Consider the following 27,233-nt stretch of genomic DNA (forward strand, 5'->3'; position numbering starts at 1 on the left):
CACAATTCCTAGTTGAAGATTTTGGTAGCAACTTGTTGATTCCTTTATATTTTAAACAGTGACACCTTTTTAAAACGATATATCGATTCTTGGCAGGATCATATGGATAACCTTTTGGGATAGGGCTGAACGAAATTGGAAAAAACTGATATTGTAATTTTTAGGGGTTTGGAATATATTGCGATATTAAAACTAAAAGAATTTTCACCCGACATTATATTCATTAGAGAAATTGGGCCGATCGCGCCATTTTTCAGAGGATCGTTTTAATACGGAGGTGGCTCGCATTTTATGGATGACGATGCTCCTTGTCCACCGAGAGGACCACTCAGATTTTGTTGCAGATCCCCCTCAGTCCTCTTCGCGTGCCCGCCGGGAGACCGCTATACTCGGCCTCTGCTCGTGTTGACACATGTTGACAATTACAGGCCCTCTAATATTTTCAAGTGGGAGAACTTGCACAATTAGTGGTTGACTAAATACTTATTTGCCCCACTGTATATAAAAGGAGTCCCTGCACAAATGCTGCTTTTGTGAGGAAAAACAAAAGTTTACATTAAAAAAAAAAACAAAAAAAACAAAAAAAAACAATTGCACGTCCTGCGATGGAACTATTGCGTATGCACACATTGCGATGACGACGTTCAAACAATATATTGTGCAGGCCTATTTTGGGATTCAAAGTATCACGATTTATCACCATTTCGTTATTTTGTCACACTCATAGTATGAAGTGTTCTGTTTAGATTTCAATGTTTTACTTCATATTGTTGATGATTTTTCATAACTTTATCAAGTAACGCTAAGCTGTCGTGCATGAAGACACATGAAAAAAGGAAAACTGAATGAAATAAAAATAAAATGGAGGCTTTCTTGTTTAGAAAACTAATAAAACTTAAATTTAAAGATAAGTAGCATTTTAGATTTTACATGAAAACAAAACAAAACAAAAAAAGACATTTTTGAAAAGAAAAATAACACTCTAAAAAAAAAAAATCCGTTGACAAACACCCCATACTATAAAAAGTTAGTTTTATGTTTCCGAAACACAGTTTTATGAGAACTATAACAAGAAAAACTAACACTTGCTTTAAATGACATGTCTAACCTACTGGAAGCTGAAAACTCTCAAACTAGCACAACACTGGCGCTAACCACACACCCGCACTGTGATTGGCTGTTGGTGGTAGACATCATATTCAACAGAGACACAGCAAGTGTCAGTGTTGATAAATACAAGCCACAAGCTGACCTTAAAAGCAGCACTCAGCGCCTGACTGCGCACCTGCACTCAACATACACAAGCCGCATCTACTCGAGGTTAAAAGTTAAAGCCCTAACATGGATACATGTTATAACACCAGTGTTGTTAATAACGGCGTTAGAATATAGCGGCATTACGAACTGCGTTATTTTCTTCAGTAGTGAGTAATATAATTAATTACTTTTCTCATCTTTGCAACGCCGTTACCGTGACTGAGGCGGGAAAGGCGTGTGTTACTATGTTGGTTGACTGGCGCGAGAAAAGTCTGAAAAAGACTGACTCACGGAGATGAGCGAGCAGAGCAGGGAGGAGGCAAGGGAGGGTGACGCCGTTGCAAACGCGATGCTACTATGCTAGGTGGCTCCAATAATACCTGACTGTAGCCGATAGCTTACAAACAACGGCCATATGATGCTTCAGTAGATATCACATATATACAGAACTAGATGCAAATGACAGACACAGCTGCATTAGCAACATGTATAACAAAGAACTAGATGCGTTAGTGAACAGCCGCCATCTTAAAGCAGTAGACTTCACAGGAAGGCTCTGTTGTAGAGAACCTTCCTAGCGAACCTAAGTAACTTTTTATCTAAAATGCTCCGAAATCAGCAAAATCTTGACTTAAATTTATCTTTAAATGATGAAATAGTTTTAAAACTTACACAGGGAACTAATGCAATAACAGGAGCAATTTTAACAACTTTAACGGTCGATTCACAACATTAAATGACTTCCACACATAGCAAAGGTTACTATCTAGTTATCGCAATATCTGCAATACCCCTGTGTCTAGTCAAGTTTTGGGTAAAGAATTGAGCTAAGGCCAATTGTCCCAAAATACCCTTTAAACTTCACATTGTGTGACCTGTTTTTAACATGAAAATGATCACCAATTACTTTGCCAAGTAACTAATTACTCTTACATTCAGGTAACTGAGTTACAAACGCAATTACTTTTTGGGAGAAGTAATTTGTAACTGTAATTAATTACTTTTTTTAAAGTAAGATTAACAACACTGTGTAACACTAATGAACTCTTTCATTGCCAATAATCTTTACCTTTAAAACCTGATCAGTTCTAACTCATTGTGGTGAGAACCGGCCAAGTTGTTCTAACTACCTACTGGCAGTTAATGAACACATTTCAGTGAAAATGACGGTGCTCGACGTCCAATCTATTTCGGAGGGAGTGAGGGAGGAGGGGCGAAGTGACGTTAATTTTTCGATATTTCGTAATTTTCGGACTATGAGTCGCACTTTTTTCATAGTTTGACTCAGCCTGCGACTTATACAGAAGTTGGACTTATATATGTTGTTCGTAGATTTATTGTTGGATTAAATTTTTAAGTGTACATTTTAGGGCTGCAGCTATCGATTATTTTAATAGTCGAATAATCGATGAACTAGTTAGTTCGAATACTCAAGTAATCTAATAAGGAACATGAAAAATTAAAATACCTAAGCTGAGCCTCAAACGGTATTTAAAAAAAATAAAAATAAATGAGGATCTATGTACAACAAAAGAACAATTGCCTAACTTACATAGCAATAGTCCGCTAGCTTAAATGCTATAAAATACTTTTTTTTTTTTTTTTTTAACAATGCACTTAACAAATGGTTCAGACACATATTCCCACAAATCAGCTAAATATAGCAATAAACTGAATTATGAATGCATTAAAAAACATTAGCTCAAACAAAAACTTAGCTTACGTTGGTCTTAACGGGGAGCAGTTGGATTCAGCCATGTGAAATGAGGCAGAACAGAGGGCTGTGTATCCACCCTAATCAATAAAACTAAATGCAAACACTTTCAAAACAAAGCATTACAATGCTACTTTCATTAAACGAATACTCGAAGCAATCAAATTTAATTCGAATTTTTTTTTTCTGATCGAATACTGGAGTTAATCGATTAATCGTTGCAGCACTAATACATTTATATAGTGAGTGTTTCAATTACCTTTAATCATCAAAACGCTTTTAAAATATGTATACCATATTTTCTGGACTATAAATCGCACAATTTCCATAGTTTGGCTAGGCCTGAGACTTATACACAAGTGTGACTTTAATTTGTTTTTTAGGCTATAAGCGATCCTAAAAACTTAATATGCTAATTTAACAGATGCCTATTTAGCTATAAATGTGCCATCTTTGTATTTAGCCTGAGAAATACGTTGCCATCAAAGCAATTTTGGATAATTTCATTACATAAAACAAAATATGCTAACAGCCCACATTTCTGGCTAATTTCATTGTTGATTTGATTGAAAAAACGGTCAAACAAATGACACACAGATTCTTCAATGAATCACTACTGGTGAAAAATGGGTGGTGACGAAGGCAGAACTTGTCCTTGCATGTTCATACCCAGCTGAATCAAGCGGGTCGATAGGGAACCATTGAAAACCCGCGAAGAGCATTTACGTAGCTTAGCGGGATTGCAGTGCGAGGTCGGGCCGGTTCAGCAGCTGACGTGTACCGACTAAGTAAACTTATTTCGAGTCATGTTTCGGACATGATGTGGAATCTTCAAATAGGGCGCACTGCAGGCAACTGGGAGCTTCTGCAATCATGCGCAAAGACAAATGCCTCCCACCTCTGTCAGCAGGCAAGGAAAACAGGCGCATGTGAGGGAAGCAAAGGGGGCGGATGGCAGGGATCAAGCACATCCACCGTCAAAGAGTGGGCGAGTGATGTCAGACAAAGGGGCTGTTAAGCAAACACTGTTTTTAACTGGAAACTGATTATACCCATTAAGCGGGACACTCCTCAGTGACAGTGGGCGCGTTTATATGCAGCTAATATTTGGGTTCAATTTATAGTCCCTTTTTTTTAGACATTCCGAGTCATCGATTTAAATGCACAGAGTACGGCGATGACGCAAATCACGTCATTTCTGCTAAAGATTGCTATCACAGTATTTTCTACCACCAATAAATGGGTTAATGCTAAACTAGCGTTGTTTTTCAACAGGTATTAGCAGCAACAACTACTTCCTGTACTGAAAGACCAAGATTTCTTGCGCATGGCGCATGCACAGAATGCTAGCCTGCATTGCTTCGTAGTGGGAAAAAAAACATTTCTGATTTGTCAATATTTTAAAGTACATAACTCACATTCTTTTGTTTTCACGCATGGAGAACCCAACAGAAATCGTGTCATTTCTGCATTCCGTTCAAGCCCAGAAACTCGCTATCCTAGGACTTTCTATCATCAATTAGTAGCTTAATGTTCAACTAACGTAGTTTTTCGACATGCAATATGCAGCTACAACTACTTTCTGTACTTAAGACCAAGATACCTTGTGAATGGAGCATGTGCAGAATGCTAAACTTACACTATGACTATTCATGGACTTCACTATCGGTTGACGGTGCCTATTTTCAAAAACTTAAAACTCAAATATTTTCAAAACCAAAAGCCGGTAGTGACTGTAAACCAAAACAGGCACCTCCCTTAGGCATATTTGAGTCTCCATGAGCAACAGCATAAAAAAATTCAAAGTTGTTCCCTAATAAAATCCTGATTATTTTTTTGTATTACAAACGTTGTACAACCAACCGTATAATGTGAATAAAGGGCTATTCTATTCTATTCTATTCTATTCTATTCTATTCTAAAAATTAGTGCTGCAACGATTACTCGATTAACTCGTGTAATTCGATTAGAAAAAAGATTCGAATTAAATTTTGCTGCTTCGAGTATTCGTTTATTCAAACGGCGTTGTAATGGTTTTGAAAGTGTTTGCATTTAGTATTATTGATTTGGGTGGATACACTGCCCTCTAATGATAACAGTGAATATGAAATAACGCATTTCACATGGCTGAATCCAGCTGCTCCCTGTTAAGACCAACATGAGCAAAGTTTTTGTTTGAGCTAATTTAAAAAAAAATGTAAATTAGCCAATTGTTCTTATGTTGTGCTTACACCCTTTTATTATTTTTTTATACCGTTGGAGGCTCAGCTCAGATTTAAATTTTTTGTATTTTCCTTATCCGATTATTCAATTATTCGAACTGACTAGTTCATCGGTTAACCGACTACTAAAATAATCGATAGCTTTAGCCCTACTTAAAATGGCTAAAAAAATTTCAGATTTGATGCTAGATGCACAAAAATCACCAAATGCAGAAATAATCACCTATATTTTTAGGATCAATAGCAATATTGAACATTTAGGTTGAATTCCGATGTCACTATTGCTTCAGCACGTCTTGCCAGCTATCTGGCCCTCATCATTTTTAGATGAAATGTTATATAAAAAAATACGTAAAAACCGATTTTTTTGCATGGATGCAGAACTGTCTAAATTACAGGGTTTTTTCCCCCAAAAAACGGCAGTTGGCCAAAAATGACCTGATTATTTGAATGTAAAGTTACGCAATTGTGTATAGGTACAAAATCCAACATGACGGCCACCACAAAACAAAGAGCTTTTTAAGTTGAAATTTCTTGTAAATAAATGGGTAAATCCCAGAATTTCTATAGATATGAACTACGGGTGTAACGGTACACAAAAATCTCGGTTCGGTACGTACCTTGGTTTTGAGGTCACGTTTTGGTTCATTTTCGGTACAGCAAGAAAATAAAATGCAAAATATAAATGTGCTAGTTGTTTATTACACACCTTTGTGCTTTCAACAATAGGAACATTAGCCTATACGAAGCTAGAATTCTGCTCAAAAAGTAGCGGTTATTTAAAGATAATCCAGCAACAATTTGCCTTTCAGACCCCTCGTATTGGTCAGCTTTCTTTCTGAAAGAAAGAAGAAAAAAGAAGTCCTGTGCTAAAGAGAAAAGCAATCCCAATGACAAAGATTTTAACATGTATTTTACAAATGAAATGCCTCTATGAATATTTTTTTTTTCTTATGAACGGTTTCCAAAAGCTTTATTGGTGGATTTTCTCAAGTTAAAGCGCCACATAGAAATTAATAAATTTAATTGTGTAAGCAGGATCTGTGTATTATTCTTATTAATTACAGGTGTTTTAGCTCATTTCAATTTATTTAATTGAAATGAGCTATTATTTATTTTATTTGTTTATATTTTACAAATGTGATTAAGTATTCAATTATATTGTATATTTTATGTTGTATAACTTTAGTTCCTATGTGAATATTAGTTCCTACTTGTTTTGTTGTGGTAGGAGGGTTTTGTGTTGAACACGGGCCCGTGTTGGTCATTTTTATAGGAGAGAAGACAGTAGTAAATCAACAAAGACAAGTCAATTGTGCCCCCGATCTACCACTCAAGAGATCTGATTGATTCAAAAAGTGGGTTACGATTGCATATTAGTTTGAAAATCGACTGGATCCACTGTATTTTTACACGAGTGACTTCCGGTCTGCCCCATCCTAGCTACCGATAGTAGTATTGACGCAGGTGGGTCGCGTCTCGTGTCAAATAATAAACTCTGCCGTTCTTTTCGCGTGCGTCGTGTTGAGCCGCTTTTGGGATGCGTCTAACATGCGGCTGCACTGCGACTAGTGTGCATTGGCTGACTGACTTTAACGCCCGCGTTTCACTGCGTTCTCGTGGCGGCCACGTTGTCGCGCCGTTGACATTTCTGGGTTATACTGTCCTACCGTGTTGGTCCTCATTATACTAGAGAAGAAGGAGTAAATATAATCTACACAAAGAAACTGTAACCCGATCGACTCACAGCTTCGAAAAGGGTTACATTACGTCAGAAACTCGTTCGGTACGCCTCCGTTCCGAACCGAGCACCATGCACCGAAACGGTTCAATACAAATACATGTACCGTTACACCCTTAATATGAACATAGAATCTAAATTCTTGGTTAAAAGCAAAAAAACTGACAGTTATCATTAGAGGCGTGCAAAATTTCCGATTCTTAGATTATTCACGATTCGGCCGTGGAAGATTCGAGAACGATTCACAAACATCCAAATTCCGATTATTGAAATATACCAGGTAAAGCGGAAGTAAAACACAGTCAGCGCGGTCTTTGGGACGCAATGAGGAACGGACCGAGAGTAAATATCATGTTCAACTCATGTCGCTAGATAAAAAAAAAAAAAAAAATCATACCTGACTGCAGCTGACAGCCGCTACAAAGAACGCCCAGTTGCTAGTTGCTACAAACATACGGCTACAGTAGATATCATATATATGTAGAACTAGATGCAAAATGACAGATGACATCGGTGTTAGACCATGTATTATTGAACAGAGATGCGAAATGACAGACTTTCCGGCGTAAGTAAACAGCCGCCATCTTAAAGCAGTAGACCTCTCTAGAAGGTTCTGTTGTAGCGAACCTAATTAACTTTTTATCTAAAATACTCCTAAATCGGCAGAATCTTGTCTTGACTCTATCTTTAAATGATGAAATAGTGTTAAAACTTTGACAAAAGTAGACAGAAGAGAAATTATGGAATAACGGGAGCAATTTTAACAACTGTAACAGTTGATTCACAGCATTAATTTAATTGAATGTAGTTTAAAGCTGCTGATACAGAATGGGGAGTCGATTTTTTTATATACTGTTATTTTTGTATATTTGTTTACTTTTATATGTTAACTTGATACTGAAATAGTAGTTTGGTTTAGCCTGAGAGGATTTTTGAACAATTTTGGAACTAATGTACAAAACATTAAAAAAATAAATAAATAAAAGGAGGGGGGTGCATCAATAATCGTTTTATAATCGATTCGGAGCCGCTGAATCGTATTCGTAATCCAATCGTAAGGTGCCCAAAGATTCCCAGCTCTAGTTATCATTCATATTACGCACATATTTCAAGCTAAAGTTGCACTTTGTTTCCGTTCATGTAATTTTTTCACATCGTTTCAAAGTGCATGCATGGTGCTCTTTTATGTAATAATTACCTTGAATCCTTGACCAAATCACTCTTGAGACACTCCTGCCTATTTGTATGCACTAAAACATTCGTCCTGTTTCCACCTAAATCCGGCGTTAAAACGCAGTGTATGTTTGGGTTTATCAGAGTGAAAACTTCCTACTCTCTGCCTGGCCCAGCCCCCTACGGGAAGCTGTGTCGCAATGTCTGTAGGAGCCGTCTCGTCAACTGATAGTCTGTTGAGTGTTCTAGATAAAAATTTCGAATTTTAGCTGGATTTGCTCGCCGATGGAAACTATTCCATCCATTTCTTGTTTTCCGTTTAGCTTATTTTGCTAGAAGTTGGTTTGGCGAATAAATAATGCGTCAGTGGTGCAGACAACTACGTCACAGCAGTTCATATCAGGCACGCTAACCATTTGCGAATCCGACTATGGTTCCTATTACGACTGTTGAGGCCTTAAGTTATAGGAACTAAATACTCGGGTTCTTACAGTCCGAAAGTGGCTATAGGCAGCCATTGATGACGATACACGCAGTCTTTCACAAATTGGACATCTTGGTCGTAAAAATCTCTATCTTCTCCTGGTATTTTGATACGGAGGCAGTCCATTCCACCTCCTACTCTGTGTCTGACTTAGCTAACGTGTCTCGGAATTCCTTCCTCTAATTCTCGCCCGGTATTAGTCCCAATGCGCCGATTGCGGCGGCCGCCGGCATTCAGCGGGATCAATGCGCTGGGATAGATGAGTATTTATAGCCTCGGCGAGGGCGTGGGAGGTTGTGGGCAACAAGTAGGTTAGCGGCTAATCTGATGTTGACAGCGCGTGAGAGACACTTATTTATACGGAGAAATGATTGTTTATTTTTAGTAGAACTGAAACGGCGTATCTTTGGGGGAGTCGCTATCCAGGCGGGCAGGGCTTTCCCTCATTTTTGGGAAGTGATTTGAAAAAAAGAAAAGGCTTGAGGAGGAGTGCGGTGAGGAGGAACACAAAGGGAGGAGAAAGAAGTGAGGAGTGAAATCTCAGCTCAGACGCGCAGCTAGTGTTTGTCTCTCGTGGCAGACGACAAGCAGACGCTTGACTTTAAGCGCTCCTCTTCTTGATTTTATAACAAAAAAAAATTATCTCGTTCTTGGCGGAAATCGGAGCAAGCCCAGGAATGTCAGAGATTATCGGTCAGGAATGTCAGGTGTTCGCTCGGGGAGGGGAAAGCAGTTAGACTTCTTCAAACTACTCAACAACAGGTACTGTCAAGTCATCAGTTTGTGTTAAGTTCTGTTTTTTAACTTCTTAAAAAGTCGAGTCGTTTTTCAGGGTTGTTCTGCAGCATTTTACGTGCGTCGAATCATCATGTTTCAGTGCCACTGACGGCCATAGACGTTCGCTGCTGGCCTCTCGCAGTCCGAATGGAATGGACATCGTGGTCAGTGGCAGCCAGTGAGTTAAAATTGTGTAGTAACGTTAAAGCAGTTTGAATGGTAGAAATGTTGTTGGTGTGTTTACTTAGTTTGAGTCATACTTTTGTAAGTGTTAATGTGTTAAAGTTACTGTTCGGTCAATGTAGAAACAGATTTTTTTAACGGCTGGTTCGGCGAACAACAGTCATTGTTGATCTGTTCCCTTAGTTAACTGATAGATTCATATAGATTAATTGTGATTAATCTATGGATTCTGACGCTGAAAGCTAGAATTAATTGGATCTCTATAACTGTCAATGGCTCTGACACATGATCGTTGCCAGGGCATGAGCTAATATTAGATTAAGTTATGAAATAATTATGCAATTAATTGATGGTTTTGATAGATTCATCTAAATTTGCGATTAATCTAGGATTTTTTATTTTTCTAGTCAAAATGGATTGGACGTCTATCACCATAAAAGGCACGGACACATGATCATTAGTAGTGAATAAGTGAATAATAGAACAAGCTGTTGAATAACTTTGCAATAAAGTGATGGTTTCAAATAGTGCTGCAACGATTAATCGATTAACTCGATTAAAGTGGCGTAATGGTTTGTTTTGAAAGTGTTGATTGATTAGGGTGGAAACACTGCCATTTGGTCTGCCTAATTTCACATGGCTAAATCCAGCTGCTCCCTGTTAAGACCAACATAAGCTACGTTTTTGTTTGAGATTTTTTTAATGCATTCTCAATTTAGTTTATAGGCATATTTAGCTGTTTTTTTGTGGTAATATGTGAACCATTTCTTAAGAGCATTGTAAAAAAAAACGTTAGCATTTTCATAGCATTTAAGCTAGCGGACTTTTGCTATGTAAGTTAGCCAATCTTTTGTTGTACTTAGATCCGCATTTATTTTTTTATACCGTTGAAGGTTAAGCTCAGGTATTTTAATTTTTCATGTTTCTTATCCGATTACTCGATTATTCGAACTAACTAGTTCAACGATTAATCGACCACTAAAATAATCGATAGCTGCAGCCCTAGTTTTAAAAGATTCATCTGTTGACTAAATTTCCGATTCATTTAAATCAAATCGTCACCCGCACTGACACATGAATTAATAATCTGTTGAATAATTTTGCAATGGTTCGATGGTTTCGATTGAGTCATCCGTCGATTAATCTGCGATTTATCTCCTTTTGCGATCAATCTATGGATTCTAACACTGCCAGTTCTTTCAGTGCTTCACAACCGACGAAACAAGAATGTCAAGAAATGTCAAAATTTGGGGGTTTAGTGAAGAATGATGACTTTGAGCAGACAGGAAATGACCCCTCCTAGCTCGTCCTTCCTCTTGGCTCACGTCCTCTGTTGTAACAATAATGTCAGTCCAAGTCTGCTCGCCGCATCTCAGCTTCAGCGCCGAGTTCCCGCAACGTCCTACGCGAGCGGGGGGACGGGATAAGCCGGCGCTGCGGCGGCTGGAGATGAGCTGTTACGCAACAGCTCGCTCCAGAGATACAGCAGGTCCTAACTTAGATGCATGGCTAAGGATTTCCCCGCTGGGTTGGCAGTGAATGATCATGTTTCAATGCCATTGACGGTGATAGATGTTTGATCTTGTTGAACTGGCTTTACCACTTTGTGAGTGACAGGGTGAGCCCCCCCCCCCAAAAAAAAAAATCCAAATTCCAATTAACTTGTTGACTGCTATTGACAGCTTGCTTCTGTTATGATGCAAACTTTGGAGTGAATGTTTCAGAGGTGTGAGTTTATTCAAAAGTAATTTTAGAAAACATCATTATAAGTACATATTTACAGAAAAATTAAATACTATGAATTTTTAATCCATAAACTTTTGAGTGTTATCGAGGTTTTTATTCATTTGAATTATATACTTTTTGTATTAGATTTATTCATTTATACATGTATTTTTTTAAAGCATAGACTTCAACATTAGTTGACGGGACACAGGGCTCGGGGACGATCACTTAAAATTCAAACATTTTTGAAACCAAAGCCGCTAGCGGCCTTGAATCGAAACAGGCACCTTCCTTAGGCATATGAGTCTCCATGAGCAGCTACATGAAAAAATTCAAAGTTTTTTCCCTAATAAAATCCCGATTATTTTTTTTAATCTCAAATTTTACAATAGATGCCCAAAAATCACCAAATGCTGAGATAGTCACCTATATTTTTAGGATCAATAGCAATATTTAATATACAAGTTTTTGCCCAAAATAGCAACTTTTTTTTTTTTTTTTTAAATTCAGTGCAAGTTTTCAACAGCTAATTAATCACTCAATTTTCACATCAGAAACTTAATACTTGAAGAAAGCATGCAAAGCAATTTTACTCAATTTGAGGAACGCATGCAGAATCATCTTAATTTTACTCAACAAAAGCAAAATTTGCATTTTTCTATATACAATCATAACTTATTTAGGTTGAATTCCACTACAGTGTAGGGATACAAAATCCACATGGCGGCCGCCACAAAACAAAGAGCTTTTTAAGTTGAAATTTCTTGTAAATAAATGTTTAAACTGCGGAATTTCTATAAATGTGAATGTAAAACAGTCTAGATTAGGGGTGGGCAAACCGGTCCTCAAGGGCCATAGTGGGTCCTGGTCTTTGTTCCAACTGATCCAGTAGAGACAGTTTAACCAATGAGGTTTCTGCTGAAACAAGAAGCACCTGACTGCGATTAACCGATTGGGCTTGCAAGACACCAGATTGATGAAAAGGTTTCCTCTTGATGGGTTGGAACGGAAACCCTTTGTGGAATAGTTTGCCCATCCCTGGTCTAGATTCTTGGTCAAAAGCAAAAAACAGGCAGTTTTTGTTCATTTTATGTAAATATTTCAAGCAAAAGTTACGGTATTGTGTAATCCAACATGGTGGTCGTCACAAAACAAAGAGCTTTTTAGGTTGAAAATTCTTGTAAATAAATGCTTAAATTGTGGAATTTCTATGGATATTAACATAAAACAGTCCAGATTCTTGGTTAAAAGCAAAAAAACAAAAACGGGCAGTCATCGTTCATTTTACGTCAATATTTCAAGCAAAAGTTATTTGGCAGTATTGTGTAATTCAACAAGGCGGCCATCACGAAACACAGAGCTTTTTAAGTTAAAAATTCTTGCAAATATATTCTTAAATCGCGAAATTTCTATGGATATGAACGTAAAACCGTCTAGATTCTTGGTTAAAAGCAAAAACAAAAACAAAAAAAACGGGCAGTTATTGTTCATTTTACATAAATATTTCAAGAAAAAGTCACGGTAATGTATAATCCAACATGGCCGCCGTCACAAAACAGAGGTTTTTCAATTGAAAATTCTTGTCAATAGATGCTTCAATCGTGTGATTTCTTTGGATATGAACGTAAAACACTCTAGACACTTGGTTAAAAATAAGAAATCCTGGCAGTTATCGTTCATTTCACGTAAATATTTCAAGCTAAAGTTAGGCTAATTTTTTCCATTCATTTCATTGTATTCACAACGTTTCAAAGTGCATGCATGGTGTGAAAAAATATCATTATTACCTTGAATCCTTGACCAAATCAATCTTGAGACACTCCTGCCTGCTTGTATGCAGTTAAACCATTGTCCTATTTCCACCTAATCCGGCGTTAGAACGCAGCATGTGTTTGAGTTTATCAGAGTGAAGGCCAACTCAACGTTCTGCCTGGGTCGGCCCCCTATGGAAAGGCATGGCGCAATGTCTGTGGGAGCTGTTTTATCAACTGATGCATACACTAAAGCTTTACTCACTCTGTACTTATGACTCATTGGTTGTCACTGACGGGATCGGACCTCTATCGTCGTCAATGGCCCTGAAACACGTTCATACGCTCGCATTCCAGATCTGTTTGTCTTTATGTTCTGAAAATGTTTTCTTTAGCTGTACTTGATTTTAACGGGAAAAAAGGTGATGTCATCATGATGTCATCGGGGTTGTCGAGCGTTGAGGCTATAATTGGTAACACTAACGCATAGCAGAGCCACAAAGTCTCGCTTCTTTCCTTTCTTTTGAAGTTGCAAAACAGTAGTGCCCGTCCAAACATCTCATATATATTTTTTCAATGAAATCATTAGTGGCATCGACATAGCCGCGCTTCTCGCCATCATGACGGCCCCCATTAGCGTCTTAGTTTTTCCCCCGATGGAGAAAATTTTGATGGTTGAAAGGGTTTGATTTTGTAATCTAAACACTGGAGGCGAAGATGCCGGATCTGACGTGGGTTTTGTAACTTGATCAATGACCTGGCAACATGTAGATCCTTTATTTCCTGCGGTGCCTCATTACCTTGTCTTATTCTCACTGCCGCTGAGCCTCATAAGCCTCCGATCTCATTAGGAGAAGCTCAAATAGACCCTTTCTTCCATTGCGTCAATGGGAGCGAATGAGTTAAATTAGGTAGTTGGCGAGAACCTCGTTTTTGGAACGCAACGTTAGGCTTAGTGTTGACCAGTTTTTGCGTCATTTGGCTGGAAAGAGTTAATTTATAGGTGTCAAACTCGAGGGATGCAGGGCCAGATCGGGTCCCGCTACATCATTATGTGTGGCTCGCCAAATGGAATCATGTGCGTCAACAGAATGTTTTCTTTTGCTAATATTAAATTGAAATATTGATAGTGTTTAGAATATGTACTGTTTTTCCTTTTTGTTTTAAATTAAGAAATTTAAAAAGTACAAAAAAAAGAACATTTGCTTGCTAATAATGATTTAAACATAATTTCTGTAGTCCTCAATAAGAGATCAAGGATTGCATGAATCAGAATACAGTGATCTCTCGCTACTTCAAACTTCAAGCCACCAGGGATTTTTTTTCACTCTCGCGCCCTCCTTCTCCCTGGTCTTTGTTTTTCAGGCAGTGCATGTGCACTGGAGTTGCTTATGAAAGTTAACGATGATTGACAGAGTAATGTGTTTGATCTTGCCAGAGTCACAAACTTCAAAAGCGCCGCATGCGTCAACCATCGTTTAACTTCTTAAACAGTTGCTGTGGCATCTCATTGTGTGTAATTGAGCTGCCCGAGCGGATTTGAGGAGACTCAATCAAAGAAGCATATAATAAAGCCAAACATTTTTCTACTACTTTATTCTTGTTTAAAAATAATTTGGTTGGACAGTTACATGTTTAAAACTTTTTGAAGTGCTTAAAAAAACATATATATATATATATATATTTATATATATATATATTTTTTTTAATTATACTTTGGGGAAAAAAGTGAAAAACATGTCTTATATGTATCTCCTTCCAATGCTAAATCTCAATAAATACATTGAACACACCCAAAAAAATTGCGGCGGGTTCTGGTCCCTATTAACTGCAAAAAACAAGAGCTCACTGTATTTTGTTTTCTCTTTTTTTCAAAAAAAAATATGAATGACGAACTTTTTTATTTTTTAAAAAGATACATTTGAGTTTTTCTAAATTATTAATTAACCTTATGCCGAGTTATCGTCGAAAAATACGGTGGGCATGTTGTTTGTTCTTCTCTTCTGTCTGCCTTTTTCATTTAAGTCCCCCATAACCCTTTCCTGTTTAATATTTTCTCCTAGTAAATAAATCAAAATGAGCCAGCTTACATTGTACTGACTAGTAAAGCTGCAGCTATCGATTATTTTAGTAGTCGATTAATCGATGAACTAGTTAGTTCGAATAATCGAGTAATCAGATAAAGAACATAAAAAAAATAAAATAGATGACCTGAGCCTCAAAGGAAATGGAAAAAATGAATAAATAAATCTAAGTACAACAAAAGAACAATTGGCTAACTTACATAGCAAAAATCCGCTAGCTTAAATGCTATAAAATGCAAATTTTTTTTTACAATGCTCTTAACAAATGGTTCAAACACATATTCCTACAAAAAACGGCTAAATATATCTATAAATTTAATTATGAATGCATTAAGAAAACATTAGCTCAAACAAAAACTTAAGCTGGTCGTAACGGGGAGCAGCTGGATTCAGCCATGTGAAATGAGTTATGTCATATTCACTGTTGCCACTAGAGGGCAGTGTATCCACCCAAGTCAATAAAACTAAATGCAAACACTTTCAAAACAAACCATTACAGCGCCTTTAATTAAACGAATACTTGACGCAACAAAATTCGAACCTTCTAATCAAATTACTCGAGTTAATCGATTAATCGGTAAATAAAAATGTCATTTCAACTCTACTTTTCACCATTTTGTTTTTGTTAACAATAGCTTTGGTGTTCACGTAGAACTGAAAGTTGTTGTATACTTTGCTGGTTGTTAGCAAAACCTGCATTTTCCACCAGTAAAAAATGCAGACACTAACGCAACACTAATTTACCTTTTGTAAACTCTTGACTCACCATTTGTTTGTGCTTTCTATTTTCGCCGGTTTTATGTTCTTGCCTTACCCCGGCGTAATTACAGAGCCAAATTGTTCCTTTGACATTTTTCCGCTAACGTGTATTCCCTTGCAATGATACAGCAAAACCAGCAAGTTGTTTTGACGCCGGCCTGAGAAAGATCTCTGCAGCTTTTTTGCGGGCTGCCTGTAAAAGCCGCACCGTTGCAAAAATAAAGCTGGAGGCTTCTTCCTCTTTTTTTACGCAGTTAAACAGCATAGTTGTGGGAGTTCAAGCGGAGAGGTCAAAGTCTGACAGGGTCGTCAGTGACAAAAAAAAAAAGCAAAACCAGTCGGACCGAATGTTCCGTTGGGTGGGTTTTGACACTCAAAGTTACTCAAACTCTCCAGAAATGTCCAGCGTGTTTTACCTTTTTAAAAGCTTAATGGCGAGCCAATCCAAAGTGACCTAATGGGCTTTTCCGTTGGGATTTTCAGTCAAGCCTGACTCAACTCTTTCCATCCCGATTTGCATTTCCATTACCGCTTTCAACATGGAAGGCTGTGCCAAGTTTTTTTATGATGTCTGAAGTAGAGCCAAGATACACTCTACGAAGGTTGTGTGACATCTCGGGCTGCCCTTTTTTTCCTTTTTTTTTGTTTGTTTTTTTTTAATTTAAGATGTTGCCAGATGGAAAAATGTTTGATCAGTATTAGTTTATTCACCTCTCCTAGTCTAAATGGATTAGACGTCTAGAGCCGCCAATGGAGCTTAAATATGTTAATTTACTGCTAGCTCTAAAACAAAAACAAAAAATAGATGTCTCGGCTACAAACAGTCAAGATCGCATATTTTTGCATCAAGTCCAAGTCACCTGATTTTGAGAATCTGCAGATACAGAGTCTGCATCTGATACCATTTTTTGTTTTGGAACAAAAGTTCTTAAAAAGGGGGACCAACACCACGATCTGCCAATCCAGAGGCACTGTCCCCGATGTCCACGCAATGTTGTAGAGACGTGTCAGCCACAGCAGCCCCACAACATCCAGTGCCTTTAAGAACTCCGGGCAGATCTCATCCACCCCCGGGGCCTTGCCACCGAGGAGCTTTCCAACCACCTCAGTGACTTCGACCTCAGAAATAGAAGAGCCCACCTCGGAGTCCCCAGACTCTGGTTCCTCAAAGGAAGGCGTGTCGGTGGAATTGAGGAGGTCTTCGAAGTATTCTCCCCACCCACTCACGACGTCCCTAGTCGAGGTCAGCAGAATCCCATCTCCACTATACAAAGTGTTAATGGTGCACTGCTTTCCTCTCTTCAGACGTCGGATGGTGGACCAGAATTTCCTCGAAGCCGTCCGGAAGTCGTATCCCATGGCCGAACTCTTCCCATGGCCGAGTTTTTCCCTCGGCGACCGCCGAAGCTGCATTGTGCTTGGGCAGCCGGTACCTGTAGCTGCCTCCGGAGTCCCACAGGCCAAAAATGCCTGATAGATCTCCTTCTTCAGCTTGACAGCATTCCTTACCGCAGGTGTCCACCAGTGGGTTTGGGGATTGCCGCCATGACAGGCACCAACCACCTTACGGCTACAGCTTCACTTGGCTGCCCCAACAATGGAGGTGGGGAACATGGCCCACTCGAATTCAATGTCCACCACCTCCCCTGGGACAATGGAGAAGTTGTTGCAGTTGTTGTTGTAGCTGTCGGAGGTGGGTGTTGAATCTCTTTCTGACAGGAGATTCTGCCAGACGTTCCCAGCAGACTGGTACCAAGTGCACATATGGACACCCCTATGTTTGAACGTGGTGTTCGTTATGAACAAACCGTGACGAGCACAGAAGTCCAATAACAGAACACCGCTTGGGTTCCGATCGGGGGGCCGTTGCTCATAATCACACCCCTCCAGGTCTTACTGTCATTGCCCACGTGAGCGTTGAAGTCCCCCAGCAGAACGAGGGAGTCGCCAGAGGGAGCGCTCTCCAGCACACACTCCAAGGACTCTTTGAGTGGAGCTGCTGTTCGGTGCATAAGCACAAACAACAGTCAGGACCCATCCCCCCACCTGAAGGTGGAGGGAGGCTACCTTCTCCTCTACGGGGTAAACTCCAACATACAGGTGCCAAGCCGGGGGGCAATAAGTATTCCCACACCTGCTCGGCGCCTTTCACCATGGGCAACTCCAGAGTGGAAGTGGTTCCAACCACTCTCGAGAAGATTGGTACCAGGACCCAAACTGTGTGTGCAGGACACTCCGACTATATCTAGGAACTTCTCTGCCTCACACACCAGCTCGGGCTCCTTCCCTGCCAAAGAGGTGACATTCCACGTCCCAAGAGTTTCTGTAGCTGGGGGTCGGACCGCCAAGGCCCCCACCTTTGGCTGCCGCCCAACTCCCAATGCACCAGGCCCCTTTGGCCCCTCCCACAGGTGGTAAGCTCATGGGAAGGGGGACCTACATACATACAGGCCCGGCCACCAGATGCTCGCCTCCAAGCCTGGCTCCAGAGGGGGGCTCCAGTAACCCGCGTCCAGGCAAGGGAAAACATTTGTGTTTATCATCATAAGGGGTCTTTGGAGTCATGCTTTGTCTGGTCCCTCACCTTGGACCTGTTTGCCATGGGTGACCCTGCCAGGGGCATAAAGCCCCAGGACACATAGCTCCTAGGATCATTGGGACAAGCAAACCCTTCCACCACGATAAGGTGATGACTCATGGAGGGGTATTCCATTTACGTTAGGTAAATACAGTGGTATGAAAAGTATCTGAACCTTTTGGAATGCCTCACATTTCTGCATAAAATCACCATCAAATGTGATCTGATCTTTGTCAAAATCACACAGATGAAAAAACTGTGTCAGCTTTAACTTTAACTCATAGGTTTTCATAATTTAATCAGGATAGTATGCAAACAATGACAGAAGGGGGGGGGGATAAGTGAACCATCACATTTAATATTTTGTAGCCCCCCCTTTGGCAGAAATAGCTTCAACCAGAAGTCTGGCACATCGATCAGGAGTAATCTTGGCCCATTCTTCTCGACAAAACTGCTGTAGTTCAGTCAGATTCCTGGGATGTCTGGCATGAATCGCTGTCTTTAGGTCACACCACAGCATCTCAATGGGGTTCAAGTCTGGACTTTGACTTGGCCTCTCCAGAACGTGTATTTCGTTCTTCTGAAACCATTCTGAAGTTGATTTACTTGTGTGTTTTGGATCATTGTCTTGTTGCAGCATCCATCCTCCTTTGAGCTTCAACTTCCTGACAGACTGCTTCAGGTTTTCCTGCAAAACATCCTGATAAACTTTTGAATTCATTCTTCCATTAATGACTGCAAGTTGTCCTGGCCCTGAGGCAGCAAAACTGCCCCAAATCATGACTTTCACTCCACCATGTTTCACAGTGGGGATGAGGTGTTGATATTGAAACATTCCAAAAGGTTCAGATACTTTTTCATACCACTGTATTACTATTTGTTCTTATTAAACCTATATATCTATAAGTTGGTCATTTTTCGCCTAAATTAAGAAATAACTGCTTTCAAATAATGTTTTCAACAATATCTATTCTAGAATTAAGATTAGATATATTAATTTATTGCTTAGAATAACTTTGTTAATCTTACTTTCGGCGAGCTATTTTTCTTATTTCAAGAAATCTGAGTAAAGTTTACTTGAAGCATCGGCAGATAATTCTACTTATTTCTGGTATATTTACACTGAATACAAGGGAATTCAACTAGTTTTAAGGAGGTGTGTTTTTGCAGTGTAAATCTGTCACCGTCTATGGTAACCTATGAGTTAACACCCAGGTCATTCTGAAAAAGGGAAGAGAAAATCACACAGCAATCTCCTATCACTCAAAGTTGGGCAACCGGTGTTTGGGAGGGAACATTAAGTCCCGCCCCCTCCGGGCCAAACAAGACAGGAGGGGGGGAACGGAGCCAAGGATCCCCCGGAGGGTGCCGAAGCCGGTTTAAGTGACGTCAGCCCTCCTCCTTTATTCCCTCCCCTCCTGCCCCGTTCACCTCAGGCACCTCCTCCGTTCCCGGGCCTTACAGGAATTCCCCTCCTCGTCACATTATTCTGAGGAAACCGCTGGCAACGCCCCAAAACCGCTGCAGCGCTCCAGCTGATAGGGCGGAAACACAGCTGGGACTGTTTTGACAGAGAAGCATGTATGTGCTGACTTTCCTCGCTTCGGAACAAAAGGAGGCACTCGTCGTTTAGTTGGACCAAACGTGAGCCCGCTCACGCGGTAAGAAATGAACATTTTGTCCTGTTTGGAAAGCCTCTGGTTGCACAAAGTCTGACTTACTTTCCATTTTTGCCTTTTACTTTTTGTTCCGGTTCTGAATGGCAGGCACTGTACCTTACAAACTTCACTTTTTGTTTTATGACATAGGCTGAATTTAATGGATGCTAAAATTGAAATTAATCTGTGTTTGTACTCAGAATGAATTATTGGCAAAAAAGTCATTTAACAGAATAACCTATCATTATCTCATTCTCTGCCAATGATCATGTTTCAGTGCCACTGACAGAGATAGATGTCCAATCCATTTTAACTGGCAGTGTGAGAATTCATCGAAATTTAGTTGACTGATTACGCTGTCAAAATTATAATTACTGCTAGCCCCAGTTGGATCATCGGCAGGGCATGCCATCTTTGATAGATTAATCTATGGAATAATTTTCCAATTCATTAATGAATTTCATGGCATTGTGAATGATGATTTATTTACTTTGGATTCATCAATTCATTTCAAAATCATTCCATAATTTACCGTATTTTTCGGATTTTAAATGGCAGTTTTTTCCCCCCCCATAGTTTGGCCGTGGGTGAGATTTATACTCTAGAGCCACTTATGTGAGAAATTATTAACACATTATTATATCATTTCACATGTTATTTTCACACTTGGAGTGACACTGATGGTTTGGTAAACTTGTTAGCATGTTTATGCTACAGTTATCTGAATAACTCTTAATAGCTATCTTTATGCGACCTCTACTATTCAGACCGTCAAGTTAATGCCTGACTCGATTTTTGCATTAAGACCTGCGGTATGAACCTAGCCTTTTCTCCGGTGCGGCTTATGCTCGTTTTTTTGGGGGGGTTTTTTGTCTTCATTCCGCATTTTTTGGCTGGTGCAATTTATAGTCGGAACAATATGGTAATCTATATTTACTCATTCACTACAAATGATCGCGTTTCAGTATTAGGGCTGAAACTCACGATTATTTTAATTGATAAATCGGATAAATGTCACATTTTTCAATTACCTTGACAATTTAACTTGACGTTGCTTTGTTTAGGCATGTTGTAAGTAACAATGAACACAATCGATGACTATTCAATTTAATACAACTTAAGTGAAGTCTGCAACGGAACTCTTTTAAGGTCATAAAACCTGTTTTTAATAGTAATATATAGTAATAATTGTTACAGTTTAATAGTAATTCAAAGTAATTTCAAAACTCTTGAATGACAATTTAAGGTTTGAATGGGAGTTTGTGTTGAAAGGAGAATCCAATCTGTTATATGAATGGGTTTATGTGTGTGGTTTATTTATCAATCAAAATGAGACAACTTTACGATCTAACAATAACTCAAATGCTAATATGTTTCTCCAAAACACAATACAGTAAAGACACTGATTAGCGTAGTCGCTAACATTCTTAGCGCTCTGTGCTAAGTAGTAGCGTCTCATCAACAAAGAAAACAAACAATACAAATGGCTTCATTTACTCGCGTCTTATGGAGGCACACTGGATCTAACACACACGACTCAAGACAATCTAACTCTTGCGTAAATATTATTGATTCAGCAACTAAACTTTAGTGTAGCAGTGAACTCTAATCACTGGAATGAGCGTGCAGCTTTACTTGACACACAAACAAGGACCCAAACGGGACTGCTCATAGCTGCGGGCAAAAATCGATAATCAAATTTGTTGGCAATAGTGTTGTTAATAACGGCGTTAGAGGGTGACTGCATTACTAACGGCGTTATTTTTGTCAGTAGTGAGTAATCTAATTAATTACTTTTGCCATCTTTGCGACGCCTTTACCGTATCTAAGTATGTGGAGGCTTGCGTTACTACAGTTTGGGTGAATGACGCGGGAAACATGGAGCGAGCAGAGCAGGAAGGGGGAGGAGGGAAGGGGGTTGTGACGCCGTTGCAAACTCGATGCTAGGTGGCTCGGAGCGTTAGCATAGCATTCGGTTCTCGCTAGAATTAGCATTTACTGTGGTGAGCATTATCTTAAACTCTAGGGCAACTTTTTTTTTTTTTTCCAAAATACAGTTCGTGGTGTTCAGGTGGGTAAAATTATTTGAAAATAATGGACTGTTTTCCTGTTCAGTATGCATTATCATCACCAAGTGGGAATTGTCCTTGTAGATGCTACAGTATAATAATAATAATAATTTGTTTTTTTTATAACAAAAAATTAGTCACTTGCCCTAAACTTTTTTTCAATGATGAGTCCATAAACCCTGTGTGATTTATTATTATTATTATTATTATTATTTTTAATCAAAACAACTAGAGCAAAGATGGAAGAGCATATTAAAAAATATATGGCGGAAAACACTCAGGAGAATTGAAGTTCCGCTCTGAGACCCCCAATTTGGCCAAATTACAAAATTGTCCGATTTTCAAGTGTCATACGTCATTGGAAAGTTTAAAATCTCAATTTTCTGGTGGAAGAAAAATTTTGAACAGGGGGGCATTTTTAAAAAAAAAAGTTTTTTAAACAGCAAAACCCTAACTGGAGGCGAGAGCACGCGAGAGCAGAATTAAAGACGCCACAATTTTAACGAGATGTTATCGCGTACTTACCTTGTTTCGATCCAAAACACAGCTGTGAATGGCCACAGCCGGATTTTAAAAAAATTTTATGGGTGAAACATGGTGATATAACAAGGGTCGCGATGCAGAAATCGCAGATAACAAGGAGTAGTTGAGATTTTCTTTTTCATATAGTTACCCTTTTAAATGTGTTTTTTTTCAATTTTTCTTTTTTTGGATCAATTATTTATCATCTAACATATCGGGGAAAACGCGACAGTAACAAAAACCAAAAAAATACAATTAAGCGATAGTTATGAGGTTGATATCTGTGACTTTTTTACAGACGCCAAATTTTTCATTGAGACTTAATTTGTTTAAAATATGCGAGTGAATAATTTTTTAAAGTCGTCCCCCCCCCCCCCCAAACGAAATATTAGACATCAATTAATGATTCTAAGCTAAAAATGACAGACATTTTGAATAATAAATATAATTACTTCTTTTTATGGCTAGGTTGAAACAAAAGCGGTTGCGTGACGTCTGTAAATGGAGGTTTTCAGGTTAAAACGGACAAATTAAAAATAGTTCAGAGGCTTTGTGCGCCATGAATCTGCTATGGCAGCATATAAACAATATTGTTCTATCAAACACAACAGTTCTTTTGGCTTAAAATACAGCAGTTTATTTTAAAGCGGGGTGCAAGAGCAGAAACTGCTTTTTCAGCTTTGTCTGTGTTTTCTGCCATATCTATATATATATTAGGGCTGTGACGGTAAACAGTCACGGTTCAGTTCGTACCTCGGTATGGGGATCACGGTTTGGTGCGGGTTCAGCACTACAAGAAAACGAAAAGGCTTTTTTCTTACAGCATTTGAAAGTTAGTCATAAACTATTACATTCTTATTTTGGTGAAATTAAAAAAAATGTAAAAAGATTGATTGAGGTTGAAAAGACAGTTCAGTACAATCAGTTAACATAAACATATTTAATGTGAAAGACGTCATAGAATGGATCATGTAATAATGTGTAGAGCATGAAAAGTAACGTCAGTTACTTTGCTGAGTAACTAATTGCTTTCGTTGAGGTAACTGACTTACTAACTCAATTACTTTTTGGGAGAAGTAATTTGTAACTTTAACGAATTGCTTTTTTAAAGTAAGGTTAACAACTAATTTATTAATCGATTAGTTGTTTGCAGCCTTCTTCAGTGTCATTGACAGCAATAGACGGTCAAAACAATTAAAAACAAGTGAGGCTGGGGTGAGTTTTACACCTTTGTGAGCAACTGCGTGAGCAAAAAAAACAACAACAAAAAACGATCATTCCATTTAACTCTCTGGCTTCTATTGATACAATCGAAGTCAATGCAGCCACTGAGCAAAAACAAAAGTGCAAACCCCATTTCTTGACTGTACATGCTAAAGCACACTGACACATACTTCCTGTCAACGCAACGCTTGGCAACACACCGGCTGTCATTCACTGAGCTCAGTCGAGGGGAATCGCCCATGTCTGTTTTTTTTTCGTTGTCACTGAACACAACCTTGAGGGAACTTGAGGTCCCGACCGGATGGGCTTTGACGTGCAGCTTGTTTTAGGTCCTTTTTTTGAGAAGAAGAAGGAAGTTGCTGTCTGCTCACTTACACATTTCATTACTATAATTTCTAGATTAGTGAACACTCATTTTACAAATGATGTCCAATTTGAGCGAGTTAAAGTGTTTTCTCCTTGCATTCATTTTTCACACGGGTGCCCACGCAGACCCAATATTCAGGAGCCTCCAGTCTGCTGCTTCTGCCACCTACAGTTTCCTGCGGGGGCAGCAGAACTGTACGTACATTGGATATAAAAAGTCTACACACCCTTGTTCAAACACAGCGTGATCTCACTTTTCATTTTATTTTTAGCCAACCAAAAATGAAAAAGATTGGACACGTAGTCGTCATTGGAACCGAAAGACGATCACTCCCTTACTACTATTACATCGAAGACTTGAGATCTGAGTGTTTTTGTCAGCAGGCAACTCTGAAATTGAGGAAGTGATCTGCAAAAAGACGCAAAACAGACTGAGGCAGTCTTTCATCTTTTAATCATTCCGTCACTCCCTTTGTGTCCAGTAGATTAGACGGAGCGAGTCAGTCGTAGATAATGAGAAACATCCCAAGTTACGCAGACAGATGATGATAATGGACTATAACATAATGGGACGCTCCCTCTGGTTGGGGATTCCTTAGCGTCCAATCATGGTTTGACCTTAGATTGATTGATTAGCCTTCCGAGCATGGGGAGTCCGTCTTTTTGTTTTTTGGCCTTTAACAGGCATGTCAGCAAAGATAACGAATTTGTCTGGTGCTGACGCAATGGTTGTGGCTACTTATTGCGCGGGTCAGCAGCTTAAGGCTGCAAAACTGTTGAGCCCTCTCACACTACAGGAAGTAAGCTGAAATAAAGTTAGAAAACTTACTTTCGAGTTGTCAGAAGAATTCTTACGTTGGCGGATGGAGTTTGTGAATAAGATGTAATTCAAGTATGAAGTATTTTACAAATTGATTGGGCCAGCGACTTATAGTGTATAGACCCTACTCACGTGACGTCACAGCCACGCCCCCGCGCCATGTTGTCAGTCTACTCGTCATGTTAATGCATTAGCGCTTCGTAAATTCCTCCTATTATGGCGTGTTTTTCTGCTCGTTAACATTAATAATCAAAATGGTGAAGTTGTGTGTGGCGGTCGGTTGCAAAAACAGAGAAGATAGACGGAGAGACTTGAAGTTTTACCGTATTCCAAGAGACCCTGAGAGGAGAGCGAGATGGACTGCTGTTATTCGACGAGAAAACTGGGCTCCAAACGACTACCACAGATTATGCAGTAGTCATTTTCTATCTGGTAAGATGCATTTAATATATATTTAGAGGGTTTTGGGCTGACAACCACAATTAAGATCATTGCTAGGCTAATCGCCGACAACATACACTCAGACGTTGTGAATGAACTACCTGAAAATATATAATTATAAGGGGATAATAAGACAGTTGTCATACAATTAATTTACAATTTCACTACTGAGGTCAAAAGCCAAAAAATAAATTCAACTAGGGACAATCTGGAGTAGTGCTATCGCACTTCATATTTATTACACATTATATATCTATGTAGTGAGAGTGCTATCGCTAAACCATATAAACATTAAGAGCCCTAGCTCCATTGACAAATGACATGAAATACATTAGACTTGACAGTGGATGTTAGCAAGAACAAAAGATTTTGAATTGAAAATTTCATAACTCACCTTCCCGAGCATAAGATAGATTCCTGCCGAATTTTAGTGGACGAGGACCTGTTTCACCCAACCAGCAACGAAGTATTTATAAGCCTCCAAGCTCTTAAAGTTTTTCAAACTTTCGTGAGAATAGGCTGATTTTGTGTGGACAAGATAGTTGTAAATATCAGGGTAGCAGATGTCAGGCAAAGACGGCGAAGACAGCGGGTCGAAAAACATCGATTTTAGGCATTAAATATGGATCTGGCGAATGGATAAACTGAAACTTTTCCACATAACGCCTTTCATGCAACGCATCCAATGAGTTTACAGCGTCAGATAACACCATGAATTGCTCTATAACTTGCACGACTAATTGAAAACAATGAGAATAGGTCTAAAAAATACGGACAATATGGCGGCCGGATACAGCGACACGTCATTTTGTGACGTAGGTGAGTAGGGTCTATAGGATTCCTATAGGTTTCTTTAAGTTAAATTTAAGACTTTTTAAGGTCTAGTGAAGACCATTTAAAAAAAAAAAACTTAAGACAGTAATTTTCGGACTATAAACCGCTACTTTTTCCCTTTATTTTAAATCCTGTGATTTATAATCCAGTGCTGTTTATTTGTTGATTTATTTGGATTAATAGGTAATACTTTATTTGACAGCCGCGTCATAAGACCATCATAATTGTGACATGAAACGATCATGGGCATCACTGAATGCTTATGACAGATGTCATTAAGTGTCATCCGGCAAATTATGTCACTAACTCCATTTATGTCCAGCTCGGATCTTTTACATCTATTCAAAAGTGAGATATTTTGCCGCATGACACAAAATGACATCTGTCGTGAGCATTCATTAATGCTCATGGCAGTGTCATGTCATAGTTATGATGGTCTTATGGCACCGCTGTCCAATAAAGTGTTACCAAATACCATAACTAGCAATTAATGAAACAACTAGAACAGTAACTGAAGAAATAATTAGCACAGAACATGAACTTTGTTATTTACATCTGTATAGCTGTCTTGCATGCTAGGAGGCATGTTGGACGACAAGTGTTTACAGCAGGTGGCAGGGGAGGTTTACTGTCTCCTCCAAGGGAACAGCGATGGCCAAATGAAGCTTCGTGAAGCAATTGAGCTTAATGGTTGTTCATATTGTCTTATGATTCCGCTGTTAAATAAAGTGTTACCTGATACCATAACAAGCAATTAATGAAACAACTGGAACAGTAACTGAAGAAATAATTAGCACATTACATGAACTTTAATCGTTATTTACATCTGTATAGCTGTCTTGCATGTTAGG

At 39.0% G+C, this 27,233-nt stretch overlaps 1 protein-coding gene across 4 annotated transcripts in view; it reads left to right on the forward strand.

Moving 5' to 3' along the window:
• Positions 1-27,233, forward strand: part of hivep1 (HIVEP zinc finger 1) — a 77,450-nt gene that overhangs the window by 22,426 nt on the left and 27,791 nt on the right. The window contains exons 1-2 of one of the 4 annotated variants that reach the window (XM_057827360.1): positions 5,234-9,353; positions 9,424-9,546. The exons of the other annotated variants lie outside the window; for them this stretch is intronic. Coding sequence (XP_057683343.1) covers positions 9,516-9,546 — 31 coding nt within the window. The 5' untranslated portion in view covers positions 5,234-9,353; positions 9,424-9,515. Of the gene's footprint in view, positions 1-5,233; positions 9,354-9,423; positions 9,547-27,233 lie in introns of those variants that run through there. 4 annotated transcript variants of the gene reach the window in all.

The sequence above is a fragment of the Corythoichthys intestinalis genome, chromosome 22 (assembly GCF_030265065.1).
Source record: "Corythoichthys intestinalis isolate RoL2023-P3 chromosome 22, ASM3026506v1, whole genome shotgun sequence".
In the NCBI taxonomy this organism is placed as follows: Eukaryota; Metazoa; Chordata; class Actinopteri; order Syngnathiformes; family Syngnathidae; genus Corythoichthys; species Corythoichthys intestinalis.